The following is a 16,847-nucleotide window of genomic DNA, read 5'->3' as shown; positions in this document are numbered from 1 at the left end:
GTTATTCTATATGTTACCTATATGATATTTATGTGTATGTTATTGTGTAATTTCAGGGCTTTAAAAGTCTTGATTCAATCTACGAGGACTTGTGTAACCCTACAGTCTTTCGTGATGAACATTTTCTTATGAAAACTATTATTAAATTGAATACAATATTATTGAAAGAAACTGTTTTAAGTTTTATATACTGACCATAATGAAATTAGACATTGAACCGAACCAGAAAGACACTATATTACATCGAGATATAGAGTGAATATTAATACGACAGGGTTCGACATTAACTTTTTTACAGCAAGACCATCGGACCAGCTCCTCTTAAAATCTACTAGCCCGAATCTGATGTATACTAGACCATAAATGACATTGCAAATAAACACAATTGTGTCATGTAACTGTTTAATCAGGATTTATCAGTAAAAAATCAGTGAACACCAGAAAGTTATTTTGATGCATAGAGTAAACAGTTTTTGCTTTTCTTCGTCAAGTTCATACCATGGAAACTCAATTTTCCATTTAGGATAAAATTTACGTTTTCTTTTTTTTATATTCAAGTTTCCTGTCAGTTTTACCGACGGATTCTTCTTTTTTTACTGATTTTTCGGACGAAAATCCGAACTTGAACAAAGCCATTCTTTAAATTACATTCTTTCGTCTGCTACGCCAAAATGTTTGCATTGACGAAACCGATTTTCGATAGAAGTCGTAAAAACATGCTGTAAAGGTTTACGACACTGCAGAAAATCATTAATATTCATGACAACTTGACCAATGGAAAAAGCAATTTCTGCTGGAAGCCCTCCTTTGCGTCTAAAAATAGCGATGAATCATGTGAATGCTCCGTGTTTATTTATATACGCTAGTTTTGTTCTGATGTAAATAACGGATACGAGAGTAATTTTACACATTAAGAAAAAAGGTTTTCACAGCAGTTAGTTATAGTTCTATTAATCATTAAGATTTTTTCATGTCTGACCAGTCGGACAAGCTAGCCCGCAGTTTAACTAGCCCGACCACCGATCTTACTAGACAATGTCTGTCGGACGTGCCTTAGTGTCGAACCCTGTACGATATAAACGAGAATCACTTTTCAACTGGTTGCTAAAATCTGTTTAATTTTTAATTTAAACAAAAATGTCAAAGTAAAATAAAAATTAAACCAGTCCGTAGTTTTTTTCCTAATCTTGTGTTCATTTTTAACCAAAAGCTTTACATATTGTGTTTTTTTCAGATACAAGATTCGACAGTTTTGGAACTATAATCAGACCTCAACAAATTTAATCAGAAATGTCCGAGGTAAGAAGTCTTTTGCATGGGTTGCCCTGGTAATATTTAAAAGTATGGTTGGTGCCTTTATGTATCCTCGACTAACCATGGATCGCCGTAGTCACAATAAATCATAAATTGCAAACAAAAACTAAAGTAAGAAGCAATTAACTTACTTGTAGCATGAAGTTTATCCATTAAACTTTCATTTTCACACAAATATGAATGTCAATGAAAGTTAAATCGTAGTTTATAATCCAAAACAAACACACACATGCTTCACTGCATCTTTGTTTTTGAAAGTACCTTGAATCACCGGAAATGACGTTGTCTTAGCCATGTATTTTATATAGGCCAAAGCTAGTTTATCTGTGGGTTTTTTGTTCATAAAATATATGTGCAATAGCGTGACAATTGTTCATAAATTATTTGTGTGTTTTAATAAGTGTTTTTTTTTTAAAGTTTATTAATTTTCATAATTGGAAACTTAAACATTGTAACATATTTACAGTTTTTAAAGGAATTTTGATTTATTCTTCTGGTTTTTGGCAATGGGGACAGTTAAACTCATCTCCCCTTCTCACTACTTTCACTGGTGTGCAATAACCCAGATGTGTCCAGTGCAAACATGGCATTCCATTTCGAATCCCATCACATCTTGCCCACTTAACAAAGGTAAGTGATACACATGCTGCCTGCTCTTCGGTTTGAAATCGATCACAAACGCAGCAAGTTTCATCATCATCATCATCATCATCACTGCTTGTGTCTGGGATCACATTTATGCGTGATGGACCCGGCTTCGGACTGTCCAAAATGTGGTTGCGTTCAGGGGCCTTTCTCTTCACACATTGCTTGCTTGTTGTTTTGTATGACCTGGTTTGGACTGATTTTGCTACTGTCTTATATGGTCTTTTCATGGCCTGTTCATGTTGTTGGACGGCATTAATGACATTGTCACTGGTCAGTTCTTTACCAGAAACAAGCTTGCTTACTGTTCTATATTGTTTCCTGACTGATACATTCTTCCTTTTTACAAGCTGATGTTCCTTTTCTTGAAATACATCTGACTGGATTCCCCCTTCAACAGTAGCCCCACTGGATTGACTGTCACCACTGTCATCAAACACTTCTGTCGGAACCATGCAGCTCTTTGAAATGACATTCTATCCAGAGGATAAATTCCGGTTGTCCTGAAAGAAGACTGCAAATCATCCGAACATAAGGCCCTGTTGTATACCTTACAAGATATTTCGGCTATGTTATACTTTGTAATGGCAGCATGTGTCTGTCGTATGTATGTATGGGATTGGACATGATACATTTTTTGGAAGGGTCCATAGCATCCAACATCAAGGGGCTGCAGAATATGGCTGGTATGCGCAGGAAGAATGTAAAGTATGACATTGTTGTCTTTTGCCCACTCAGCCAGTGTTAGGGCAACATGCGACCTATGCCCATCTAGGAGCACAAGAACCTTGTGATCCCCCCTTCCTGGTACAAAGTGTATCAAGTGCTTTGTAAGGTATTTGCGGAACACATCCATGTTTGACCACCCTGATTCAGATACAGTTCCATTTGCTCCTGGTGAAGAACCCTTAAGAAGGTCATAGTTCATTTTCTTGCCAGGAAACACAAAGTATGGTGGAATTGCTGAACCACTAGCGCTACCTGCACCAATTATTGTTACTGTCTGACCTTTTCCAGATGTAACCGCCTGAGCTGGATGGTTGGTACTTGCAACTATATGAGGGGGTTTGTGTAGTATGGACACCTTTTTCATCCACATTAAAGATAAAATGTGGCTTATCCAACAGATTATTCCTTTGGAGACAGGTTTCAAGATGATCAAAGTAGGTCATTACAACAACATCACTAGCCATCTTGGCCCTTGCAAACTCAAGTGCTCTTGGCTTTGTCACCCGCATCTCTGGCCACCTTTTAAGAAGCCCTTCATCCATTTCATGGACAGAGGTTTATCTTTAGTTCGCTTCCCCAGCTGAACAGCAAACTCACTAGCAACATCTATGCATTCTTGCTGAGTATATCCATAACCTAGGTCAGCCATCCTCTTGAAATGGTTAACAAGTTTAGCCTCTTCAAGCTGGTCAAGTAAAGGAAGTTTGCCCATTACACACAAGTCAGGATCAACTCTGCCTATAAACCTGTCCCTAAGTGTTCTTTCTGGAACATTAAACATTCTACTAGCCCTGTACACTGTTATGCCTTCCTCTTTCACCATCCTATAAGCACTTGTAAGGGCACTTGGTGAATAAACCCTATACTTTCTTCACAGGTGTAGGATGCGCCTGATGAAAAAAAAATGCATCTTCAATTTTATCAAAAGGAAAAACATAGGGGTTAAAAAAAAACATTCATAAAAGTGGTTTGGCCTTACTACGAAATACTACGGTCACGTGACATTCATTGTTAAAAGGTAAACAGAGCAGACGGTAAAAACTATGAGGTTTAACAATTGATTTGTTATGTATTTTCTTGTTTTATCAGTAACATTAATTTTGGAAATAGTAGAAATTAGGTTTTGATCGATTAAATTCGTTATTTATTGTAAATACCTGTTTAAATCGCATTTTGTCGAGTTTGACAGTTTCCTACCGTGGGAAAATTTTTCGCACAACACTGTGACGTAAAATCTCGCGCATGCGCGGAAATCTCGCGTGATAAAAACAAATCTCTCGAATGCGGCGAATCAAGGTTTACGGCGATTTTAGGTACGTCTACGATATATTTTCCGTACCTGAGTAGACAACAACGAATTGAGCATCCTTAAGTGAAGCATGGTATAACAAGCAGTCAAAATATCTTGCGACATCAATTAAATTAATCATTTTCTAGAAATTATTTTTATCTGAAAGTCAGGAACAAGTTTTTAGACATTTTGTTTTGATTTTATTTTGTTGAGGGTCATTTCATAAAAATTAAAAAAATGATGTTTTGTATAAAAAAAAGCTGTTTTGGTGTTATGAATGAACGTTCTGATGTTCGAATTCACATCTCAATAAAACATTCCCTTATAAAACACTTGATTATCCCAACCAGGTTTTTCTAGTGTTTGACAGCTGATAAATTGTATTGATTTTGACATCGGTTTCGAAACAGAAAGTAGATTGACATATCAAATTAGGTTTACATTAAAGAGTCTTTTGCAATTAAATGTAAGCAATACTCACTATAACAACAGAATGTCTTTAAACAATTCTAATTAATATGTCTTAAAACAGCATATATCCAGTAATTAGTAGCCGACAGGCAAAAGAGCGTGCTCGTTCGGGTTTCGTTTCCAAGCGGAAGTGGCTGAGCATATAGTATGAACCGAAGGAAAGAAAATTAACGCAAAGATGGATTTTGTTACACTCCCACGGACAAATTTGAAGGTGTCTCGCATCTGTTTAGGATGCTGGCAGATGAATGGCAACAATGCCAACATCAACTGGGACGCACAGCCGTATGAAGTAAGTCTAATAAACCCATAAGTACATATTTTTTCGCTGCAAAATTACGCATAAGCCGGTTGTTTGTAAAATGAGTGACAAGAAAATTAATTAGCAGAAAGCAACGGAACAGATTTCAACATAACAGTCATATTTGTATGTGTTTATATGAACATAAACTTGCCGATTTTAGAAGCAATGTATAATCAATATTTAATAACGTATTTCTTATGTTGGCATTATTCAGTTTCAAATGAGTCACTCATGAGTACTAAGTTTTTCCTAAGTTGTACAGTATTGTTTTAATATAAAGCATTAACTTGCCATTAAGGATTGCACATGTCTGTCTGTTCCTACTTTCCAAAGGTAGAATTTACTACTCCCCTTTTATTGCAGTAAAGATCTTGCTTAAATTTTTGCAGTTGATTGACCTTAATTTAGAGATGATTGTAAAGAACATAATTGTTGGCAGAATTACTGCACGTTGTTTGTTTTTCTAAAGCTTGTGTTCGCAACTACTCTTTAACAGCATGACCCATATTGCTCAAAATTTCACTTATAAATAAATGCCTAGATGATCATGAAGAAAGTAATTTTTTGCTTGTGACAAGTGTTGGCAGAATTATGTCTTATTGTCCACTCTTGAATATAAAGTAAAAGTTTTTTGTGCTCAAACATGTGTTGTGGGATCATCAGTGTCTGTAATAGTTTTCTACTTAAAAAATCCCATCTAAAAGTAATTGTTATATATTTGTACACACAATTTATTAAAGTTTCTTTTTTCAGACCTCGAAGGCCTGTGTTGACAAATGTCTAGAACTCGGTATTAACTTCTTCGATACAGCAGAGGTAAAATGAAGTAACTTTTAGACTCAAGACATTTATTCTTAATAGATGCTATTTAAAATTTATTTAGCATTTTATGCTATTTACATTTTTTAACCAGGTTTTCCAAAGGAAAAAACTGGTTATTAGATTGGCGAATGCGGGCGGGCTGGCTGGCTGGCTGGCGGGCTGGCTGGCGGGCTGGCGGAACAAGCTTGTCCGGGCCATAACTTTGTCGTTCATTGTGAGATTTTAAAATCATTTGGCACATTTGTTAACCATCATTAGACGGTGTGTCGCGCGAAAAAATTACGTCAATATCTCCAAGGTCAAGGTCACACTTTGAGTTCAAAGGTAAAAAATAGCCATAAATGAGCTTGTCTGGGCTATAACTATGTCATTCATTATGATTTTAAAATCATTTGGCACATTTGTTCACCATCATGGGACGGTGTGTCGCACGTAAGAATCACGTCAATATCTCCAATGTCAAGGTCGCCACGACTAAAAATAGATTTATTTTAAAACAAACTTACAAAGGGGGTTAATTTTGTTTGTTCATTTCAAAAGTTCAGTTTGAGTTGTCTCCCTTTATCAGATTTTTTTTCACAATGAAAACCTGGTTTTGTGACAATTTTGTCCCTTGTTTAAGAGGTTGTGTTGATGTGTGTTTTTAATACACCTTAAAAAAGATTGTTTACACTGGACAGATTGCTATAATTCTTTGGTTAACGTATACTGTTTCACATTTATTGAATCCAGGTCAGGAACATGATTCATTTTATCAGTTGTCTGTTTACACTTATGGTTATCAGTATGTGACGTTACAGCAGTAATTTAGTGAAGAATTGTATAACAGGTAGCCACATACAAGGTTATCTTTCAGTACTATTTGAACAAGAGTCATCTTGAGCCACTGTCTCTTATCTCCTGATTAATGCTTGAGTTGCAAATTCATTTTAGGCCAAAAAAAAAATAGGTCCGTTTCGGGTCTCCCGACCGTGTCTCCCAAATCGGCGCCGACCCTCAACATTTTATTGGGATCGCCAAAAAAAATAAAAAATTAAAAACATAATTATTTTATTAATTTTTTTTCATTTTCGTTCATATAAAATGTAATATCAAGCAAACAAAGCATATGTATACATGTATTTCTTATTAAAAGCTTTAGTAGCCTTCCATTTTAGTACTCCTCCCCCCCCCTAAAAAAATAAAAAAATAAAATAAAATCCCTACCTACTGACCCTGTTTTTTTTTCAAGGAGACCCTAAACGGACCTGTTATTTTTTTTGGCCTTATCGTGTTGTACAGTAGTTTGTGGTAACTTGATATGATCAATTATTCAAGAACATCTCTCATGAAATATACGTGCATTAATTCACACAATAATTTAACTGCAAAACATTTATCAAATGTGCTGTTTGTTGCATAATTTTGTTTGGTGATTGACATTTTATTGACAATTGCAGGAAACTGTAATAATCTATTGTATCTCTCTTAAGCAATAATACTCATTACAATAATGTTATCGGCAGCATTCAATCCTTTTCTTGGCTATTTTGGGAAAAAATGCAATTTTTGGATTGGGAATTTTTTGGTACAAAAAAATCCACAGATTTTGGAATAAAATATTGTATACCTCTTTTTTATATTGCAAATTAGAACCTAATCATATAAAATATAGTTATATATTTTGTTACATGTAAAATGTAATTGAAATAAAATTGAGATATAATATAAAAATCATAAGACACTTCTTAAAAAATATATAATTATGAAATTGTATACTCTAGTTATAATCCCCCGCCATTGGCGGAGGTATATTGTTTTGGCGTTGTCCGTCTGTCTTTCCGTCCGTCCGGAGCCATATCTTGGAAGTGCTTTGGCGGATTTCATTGAAACTTGGTATGAATTTATATATGGATAAGAGGATGATGCTCGCAAAATGGCATTGTACACCATCTGTTAATAACGGTGTTATGGCCCTTTGTATCTTGAAAAAATGCTTTTTTGTGTGTCGGGAGCCATATCTTGGAAGTGCTTTGGCGGATTTCATTAAAACTTGGTATGAGTATATATATGGATCAGAGGATGATTCATGGCAAATGACATTGTACACCAATTGTTAATAACGGAGTTATGGCCCTTTGTATCTTGAAAAAATGCTTTTTTGAGTGTCAAATATAACACTTTTGTGTCCAGAAGCATATTGGCGGGGGATATCAATTCAACGAATTTGCTTGTTATATAATTGTATATACAAATTTGATTTGAAGAGGGTTATCTTTCTTTACAGCTTTAGCTAACAGTAACAAGACAACATCAACATTCCCCCCCCCCCCGGCCATCAATCGGTTCAAAAAAGATTTAGACAGCTGGTAATCTTATTTGCACCTATTTCTGAAAAAATTACTTTAGAAACACACTAAAAAAACAAAACAAGTCCAAAAAAATTTCTTCAGGGATACGCTGGTTCAGAGGAGGTTCTAGGAAGATGCCTTCTAGGTCGTCGCCAGGACGCCATCATAGCAACCAAGTTTGGTTTCCGAGATGGTATTGGCACCCCAGCATACTCAGCTGTGCAGATTGATGAGGCCATCACTAAGAGTCTTAGAAAGCTGCAGACAGACTACATTGACCTTCTTCAGGTGGGTGTGGATAAGTTAGTCCTTTGGGAGAGTATAAACTTTTGAGATTTAAAATGGGGCCGCATTTCCGCCCCATATATCACCATAAAAAACACTGCCTTATGTTCACGATACAAGAAGGTTGGTAAGAACTCAGTGTGGGCTACTCTGGTCAATACCGGTATGTGTGTTAACATAAATGGTATGGTTTCCTTCAGGCCATGCTCAAAACTTGCGTTTAAATGCCACCTATGGTTTCCTTCAGACCATGCTCAAAACTTGAGTTTACATGCCACCTATGTTTTCCCTCAGGCCATGCTAAAAACGTGCGTTTACATGCCACCTATGGTTTCCTTAAGGCCATGCTCAAAACGTGCGTTTACATGCCACCTATGGTTTCCTTCAGGCTGCTCAAAACGTGCGTTTACATGCCACCTATGGTTTCCTTCAGGCCATGCTAAAAACATGTGTTTACATGCCACCTATGGTTTCCTTCAGGCCATGGTGAAAACGTGCGTTTACATGCCACCTATGGTTTCCTTCAGGCCATGTTTTTACATGCCACCAATGCTTACCTTCAGGCCATGCTCAAAATGTGCGTTTACATGCCACCTATGGTTTCCTTCAGGCCATGCTCAAAACATGTATTTACATGCCAGCTATGGTTTTCTTCAGGCCATGGTGAAAACGTATGTTTACATGCCACCTATGGTTTCCTTCAGACCATGCTCAAAACGTGCGTTTACATGCCACCTATGGTTTCCTTCAGGCCATGGTCAAAACTTGTATTACACGCCACCTATGGTTTCCTTCAGGCCATGGTGAAAACGTGTTTTTACATGCCACCTATGGTGTCCTTCAGACCATGCTCAAAACGTGCGTTAACATGCCACCTATGGTTTCCTTCAGGCCATGGTCAAAACATGTATTACACACCACCTATGGTTTCCTTCAGGCCGTAGTGAAAACGTGCGTTTATATGACACCTATAGTTTCCTTCAGGCCATGCTCAAAACGTGGGTTTACATGCCACCTATGGTTTCCTTCAGGCCATGGTCAAAACAAGTATTTACATGCCAGCTATGGATTCCTTCAGGCCATGGTCAAAACATGTATTTACATGCCAGCTATGGTTTTCTTCAGGCCATGGTGAAAACGTGTGTTTACATGCCACCTATGGTTTCCTTCAGGCCATGGTCAATATTTGTGTTTATATGCCACCTATGGTTTCATTCAGGCCATGGTCGATATGTGTGTTTACATGCCACCTATGGTTTCCTTCAGGCCATGGTCAATATGTGTGTTTACATGCCACCTATGGTTTCCTTCAGGCCATGGTCAATATGTGTGTTTACTCACGTGCTATGGTTTCCTTCAGGCCATGGTCAATATGTGTGTTTACATGCGTACTATGGTTTTCTTCAGGCCATGGTGAATATGTGTGTTTACATGCCACCTATGGTTTCTGGCCATGGTAAATATGTGTGTTTACACGCGTGCTATGGTTTCCTTCAGGCCATGGTCAATATGTGTGTTTACATGCGTGCTATGGTTTCCTTCAGGCCATGGTCAATATGTGTGTTTACATGCGTACTATGGTATCCTTCAGGCAATGGTCAATATGTGTGTTTATATGCGTACTGTGGTATCCTTCAGGCCATGGTCAATATGTGTGTTTACATGGGTGCTATGGTATCCTTCAGGCCATGGTCAATATGTGTGTTTATATGCGTTCTGTGGTATCCTTCAGGCCATGGTTAATATGTGTGTTTATATGCGTACTGTGGTATCCTTCAGGCCATGGTCAATATGTGTGTTTATATGCGGACTGTGGTACATGGGTGCTATGGTATCCTTCAGGCTCACTTCCCGAGTTTCATCTCTAACACAGAGGAGGCCATCACAGAGTTGAAGAGGCAGGTCTCCCTAGGCAGGATCAGGAGTTGGGGGGTGTGCAACTTTGGACCCAAAAACCTCAAGTCCTTGATTGACATGGGAGAAATTCCAGTCAGTAACCAAGTAGGTATTACCTTAGCATTGCTCTGGGAAAAATGGGATTAATGCGTGTGCGTAGTGTCTTCCCAGATAAGCGAGTGCAGACACTTTCAACCTAGACTTGATTTCTGTTTTGAAGAGACTTCTTTTACAAAATACCACAAAAGCAAAGTGTCATCCCTGATTAGCCTGTGTGGACTGCAAATGCATTAAGCCCCTTTTGAACCGAGGACACCTTACTAATTTGATGCTTATTTGTGTCATAATAATTGTTTTCTAGTAATAACTATTGAGTCTTACAATTTAAAGGGTCACATGAGTGATTAACATTGGATGAATAACAAGAGAATCTAAATAGTAATGTGGGCATGATTTTGCGTATTATTTTCAACTCAACACATCAATTAAAAAATAAAGTTTTTTATAATATTGTTGAATTAGCAATAATATATTGATGGACTTAACCATTAAGCCTACATAACTCAGACACACGCTGAAATGCAAACTTTCCTGCTCAACAATTCTAATCAATATAGTGTATCATGAATATTTCATACACTTGCATGTTACTGCTTTAAATAATCTATATGTGACGACGAAGGCGTAATTGATGATCACTTGCTATATAATGACATTATTATACATGTAGCTATTTATTATATAACATGTAGCTCAACTGTTAAAAAAATGCACGGCCTTTATATAAACAATTCTTCAATATAACAACATGGCATCTCTTTGACATTAGATAGGTTACAACCCTACTGTGGTATCTCTATGACATCAGATAGGTTACAACCTACTGTGGTATCTGTTTGACATCAGATAGGTTACAACCTACTGTGGTATCTCTTTGACATCAGATGGGTTACAATGTACTGTGGTACCTCTTTGACATCAGATAGGTTACAACCTACTATGGAGATCCCCAGAGCGGGAGGTGATTCCTATATGCAAGGACAAGGACATAGCGGTCCTGGCCTACAGCCCTCTACAGCAGGGGCTGCTCAGTGGCAACTACATGACCTTGCAGGATGTACCAGAGGGCCGGAGGAGGGGAAAACTGTTTGCACCAACAAGGTAAGGCTGCTTAGTGGCAACTACATGACCTTGCAGGACGCACCAGAGGGCCGGAGGAGGGGAAAACTGTTTGCACCAACAAGGTAAGGTTGCTTAGTGGCAACTACATGACCTTGCAGGACGCACCTGAGGGTCGTAGGAGGGGAAAACTGTTTGCACCAACAAGGTAAGGTTGCTTAGTGGCAACTACATGACCTTGCAGGATGTACCAGAGGGCCGTAGGAGGGGAAAACTGTTTGCACCAACAAGGTAAGGCTGCTTAGTGGCAACTACATGACCTTGCAGGACGCACCAGAGGGCCGGAGGAGGGGAAAACTGTTTGCACCAACAAGGTAAAGTTGCTTAGTGGCAACTACATGACCTTGCAGGACGTACCAGAGGGTCGTAGGAGGGGAAAACTGTTTGCACAAACAAGGTAAGGTTGCTTAGTGGCAACTACATGACCTTGCAGGACGTACCAGAAGGCTGGAGGAGGGGAAAACTGTTTGCACCAACAAGGTAAGATTGCTTAGTGGCAACTACATGACCTTGCAGGATGTACCAGAGGGCCGTAGGAGGGGAAAACTGTTTGCACCAACAAGGTAAAGCTGCTAAGTGGCAACCAGTTTACCCTTTAAGACATACAAGAGGGCCATAGAAGGTACACATTTTTATGCCCCCTTTCGAAGAAAAGGGGGTATATAGAATTCACACTGTCCGTCAGTCGGTCTGTCACACTTTTCGTGTCCACTCTCTGATTCAAATAGTTTTCATCCGATCTTTACGAAACTTGGTCAGAAGTTGTATCTAGACAATATCTAGGTCAAGTTCGAATATGGGTCATGCCGGGTCAAAAACTAGGTTTCGGGGTTGAAAAAAACAAATCCAAGGGAAGTAATAAGCTTTAAATGGACATAATTATCTGACCTGCCAAATTATATATTTATGCCCCCCTTCGAAGAAGAGGGGGTATATTGTTTTGCACATGTCGGTCGATCCGTCTGTCGGTCCGTCCACCGAATGGTTTCCGGATGATAACTCAAGAACGCTTAGGCCTAGGATCATGAAACTTCATAGATACATTGATCATGACTTGCAGATGACCCCTATAGATTTTCAGGTCACTAGGTCAAAGGTCAAGGTCACAGTGACTCGACACAGAAAAATGGTTTCCGGATGATAACTCAAGAATGCTTACGTCTAGGATCATGAAACTAAATAGGTACATTGTTAATGACTCGCAGATGACTCCTATTGATTTTCAGGTCACTAGGTCAAAGGTCACGGTGACTCGAACCAGTAAAATGGTTTCTGGATGATAACTCAAGAACGCTTATGCCTAGGATCATGAAACTTCATAGGTACATTGATCATGACTCGCAGATTGATTTTCAGGTCACTAGGTCAAAGGTCAAGATCACGGTGACTTGACACAGTAAAATGGTTTCCGGATGATAACTCAAGAAAACTTACGCCTAGGATCATGAAACTGAATAGGTACATTGATCATGACTCACAGATGACCCCTTATGATTTTCAGGTCACTAGGTCAAAGGTCAAGGTCACAGTGACAAAAAACGTATTCACACAATGGCTGCCACTACAACTGACAGCCCATATGGGGGGCATGCATGTTTTACAAACAGCCCTTGTTTTGTTAAATAAATCATTGTGTTTCTGACAAACACATTGTGGTAAAAGGTCATGGTCATCCTTCAAGGTCTAAGGTCAAAAATACAAATCCAAGGGAAGTAATAAGCTTTAAAGGGAGATTATTATTCAATATTGAACATAGCAACTTGATATTTGGCATGCATGTGTATCTTATGGAACTGCACATTTTGAGTGGTGAATCTACAGTCAAGGTAGTGGCTTTTAATTATTTGCTACTAAAAATAGAGATTTGTTAGAGACAATTATTTTCAAGGGAAGTAATTTATATAATTATAAATCTCAGAGTATATATTTTCTTACCAAGAATTTAAGTTCTTTTCACAGTTACTGTACATATTTTTTATTTTGATTATTTATAACTCAAATGATTGATTTGTTAAAGTTTTTTTTAAATGATATAATTATCATTTCTTTCCTGTACTAATTTGTGTATGGTAGGGTTCATTACATACCTGTGGACTTATGTCCATAGATGCATGATGAACTCTGGCTATGATCTCTTTGATAAACCACAGGCCTTGGTTGTCAGTGATGTCTGACTTGGTCATTTTTGACTGTAGACAAACCCCCCCCCCCCCCCCCCCCCCCCCCCCGGTTGGATTGGACTTTATCCCAGGGAAGTAATAAGCTTTAAAGGGAAATGATTTCTATACCTGCCAAATGATAAATAGAAATTTTATTTCAAAGCGGCACAGTAGGGGGCATTGTGTTTCTCATTGTTTTCAATATAAGGTTTAACTGCAAGCTTTGACTTACTTTGTTGTAAAAATGATCTTTATAAGTTATAATCAAGGTGAGCATTTTCGCCAAACCAATCAAAATCATATATCATTTGTATTATGTCAATATTAAGTTAAAATCTGAACATGCCTTGTTCAAAATTTAATTTACCATTGCAGGCATTTCTGAATGACATTTGTATAATTCCACCACTGTTTTTTTCATAGTGATGATTTTTATGTAATAACTTGAAGTGAGTTAATGTCCAACTTGAAGTCCTCCGTTTGAGAGTCTTGATAACTTGAAAGCTATATTGTCTGTATGCTTCAGCACAGAGAAAAGGGGATTTAATGCATGTGCATAAATTGTCATCCCAGATTAGCCTGTGTTATCCTCACAGGCTAATAAGGGACAACACTCTCTGTTTGTATTGCCTTTTTCATTTAAAAGAAGAATCTTCTTGTCGAAAATCAAATTTAGATGGAAAGTGTTGTCCCAGATTAGCCTTTGCTGACTGCACAGGCTGATCTGGGACGACGATTTATGCACATGCATTAAACCCCCTTTCCTCAGAGCTCAACTCATATGTTTCAGCACAGAGAAGAGCAGGCATGGACAACCAGGCTGTGAACCAGAAATGTTTGAGGTGAGATTTTGCAAGCTGCGACAGACCACTAAAATCTGTTTGTTGATGGCATTAAAATCTGAGGGTCTCTTAAGTCTGTTTCTTGGGGTGAACCAGTACTTGGTGTATTGTCTTTTGGGGTTGAGCTTTACAACTATCAAGGAGAGGGGATCAAGGGATCAAGCCAGAACATCTTAACCACACACACACACACATTGTATCCACTATGTATCTTTTTTGAATTTGAGGCACACTTTTGTTTTTGCTGACACCCATGTTCATGTAATCATCTTGAGTAAAGAGTTCATATCTGGAACTGGCAATGGTATGTATTTGTGGCAAACATTGTTTCAAATCTAGAGTGTAAACTTAATGTTTAAAATAAAAATTATTTTTCTAGTATGAACATCTTCAAAATATTTTCATTCTGAAAATCTTCTGCTGATTTCCCTAAATGAATTGTCTAATTTAACCCTTTTCCCACTCAGAGGCAAAGTGAAAATGGCTATATGCACACAGCATAAAACCAGAACAGCCTGCAAGTAACTTGCAGTCTGTTCAGATTTTATGCTGTTTGCTGCTTATCAGTATCAAAGGGTTGGAAATGAAGCCTTTAAAACTTGAATCCAGTGAGACAGGTCTTTTATTAAATTAAACTTTCTAAGGGACTACATAGGTGTAAAAATAGGTATATAAGTGGTAAAGGAACAAAATCTGATACTTTACTGGACTGATGTCCTTAAACTTCTTTGAATAAAATTATCTTGTATTCCTTTATTTATAGGCCCTACATGCCATGAAGGATTTGTGCACCAAGGCTGATGTTCCGATGGCAAAGGCTGCCCTGTCTTGGATTCTGCAGCAAGAGATACGGCCGGTGGTCATCGTTGGCTGCAGCTCACCTGAGCAGGTTGTAGACAACTACAATGTGATGAAGATAACTGATGTAAGTTCAGAAGAGTCTTGTTATGGGAAAACCAGGCTTAATGCATGTGCAAAAAGCATTAAACTTGTTTTTTGTTTAGAAGAGACTTTCTTTGAAGGAAAGATTTCCAAAAAAGTGGAAAGTGTTCATCCCTGAATAGTCTGTTATTACTGCACAGACTTATCTTTGATGATCCTTAATGCACATGCATTAAGCCCAGTTTTCCCAGAACAGGTTTAATGGACCTTACAAAGAGTTTGATTGACTATCTGCACAGAATTTCTGAGATTCCCCAATTTTGGACATGTTTCTTTTAAACTGTAATTGTTGTAAAAATGTTTTGTTTTTTTGAGAAAATAAATATTGATCTGGTATTGCCATTTCAAAATATATACAATGCGGAACTTAGGCAAAGGAAAAACCTTAATATAGGTCCTTTTGATGGCAAGGAAACAAGGCCAGACAGTGTGACAATGAAGGTTAAACTTCAAATCTTGTAGATGCATTGACAACAACACTCATGTATTAAACCCTGTTTTCCCAAAGCGTGGCTTTTTTACAGATTCTGCCTATTCCATTTCAGGAGCTCATGCACCAGTTGTCATTGGTTACAGAGAAGGTTAAGGAGAAGCTTGGGACCACCATGGATCAGTGGATGCACCCTGACAGATGTGAATGACCCTGTCACCCCCATCACAGCTCGATAATGGTTACATTCGGCACTGTGACACCTCTGCGTTATAATGAATACCTCAAATATTAACACCAGATAAAAACTGTGGGTGGTGACACCCCCTGCCTGATAATGAATGCTTCCATTTTTAACACTAGATAGGGACAATGGATGGTACATGACACATATTTAAGTAATTTGAGCCTAATTCTGCGAAAATACTTTCAGCGTAAGTGGTCTTCATTGATTAAAGGAAGTCTCTTCTTTACCAAAATCCATTTCAAGCAGAAAGTGTTGTCCCTGATAAGCCTGTGCAGACTGCACAGGCTTATCTGGGATGACACTTTACACTCATGTACTAAGCCCAGTGTTTCCCCAAACCAAGACTCATTTATAAAATACATTCACTTATTCCTATGCGTCTAAAATTGGGAAAACATCATTTTAGTCATGACATTTTAATGTATTATTTTATTAAAAACGTTTTTTCTTCTGAGCATTACTTATTATTGATTTTCCAGATTAAAGCCCAAGTCGATTAGGTTATAAGAAAAATGGGTTGTTTTTTAATATTTAATTCCATAATACAATCATATGAAACTTTACAAATTAAAATCAATATTTATATTTGAAATATTGTACACTGAGAAACATGGGTTCAATATTTATTGTAATAAAATAATGCTCCAGATAATTTGTCATGATGTTAGTTTTTAATTTCAATTTTTGTGTTCAAATAGTTTTGTTTTATTAATCCAAATGGTAGCTTCAATTTGAAGCATCTATATCTGATATGTGGTTAGGTGTTTTAATCAAGCAGGATTTGATTGTTTATGTGATTCTATAATTGATTGTTTACGCTAATTATTTGCAGTCGTTTACTGTTCTGTGAACAGATTGCCATAATATTGATTTGATGTATGTGTACTTATTTGTACTTATATAAATAGCAAATTATATGTAATTAATGCAAATTGTGAACTAATAAAGGTGCATAATGAAA

General features: G+C 37.5%; 2 protein-coding genes across 3 annotated transcripts in view; one reads left to right on the top strand and one right to left on the bottom strand.

Moving 5' to 3' along the window:
• LOC127863576 (sperm-associated antigen 1-like) overlaps nucleotides 1-4,605 on the bottom strand; it is a gene marked incomplete at its 3' end in the record, with an annotated part of 26,431 nt that extends 21,826 nt beyond the window's left edge. The window contains 1 exon segment of the mRNA XM_052403135.1: nucleotides 4,461-4,605.
• LOC127863583 (1-deoxyxylulose-5-phosphate synthase YajO-like) lies at nucleotides 4,559-16,847 on the top strand. 2 transcript variants are annotated; one of them, XM_052403148.1, is made up of 8 exons: nucleotides 4,569-4,742; nucleotides 5,508-5,570; nucleotides 8,009-8,194; nucleotides 10,034-10,192; nucleotides 11,070-11,248; nucleotides 14,216-14,267; nucleotides 15,031-15,192; nucleotides 15,755-16,847. In XM_052403148.1, the coding sequence occupies exons 1-8, from the start codon at nucleotides 4,629-4,631 to the stop codon at nucleotides 15,848-15,850; spliced, it is 1,011 nt and encodes a 336-aa protein (XP_052259108.1). In that variant the 5' UTR covers nucleotides 4,569-4,628; the 3' UTR covers nucleotides 15,851-16,847. The 2 variants fall into 2 exon arrangements, with proteins under 2 accessions (XP_052259109.1, XP_052259108.1); XM_052403149.1 differs by lacking the exon at nucleotides 15,755-16,847 and having other exon boundaries at nucleotides 4,559-4,742; nucleotides 10,994-11,248; nucleotides 15,031-15,179.

Source organism: Dreissena polymorpha, unplaced genomic scaffold, assembly GCF_020536995.1.
Source record: "Dreissena polymorpha isolate Duluth1 unplaced genomic scaffold, UMN_Dpol_1.0 chrUn017, whole genome shotgun sequence".
Classification (NCBI taxonomy): Eukaryota; Metazoa; Mollusca; class Bivalvia; order Myida; family Dreissenidae; genus Dreissena; species Dreissena polymorpha.
This window is presented reverse-complemented; position numbering and strand designations above follow the sequence as displayed.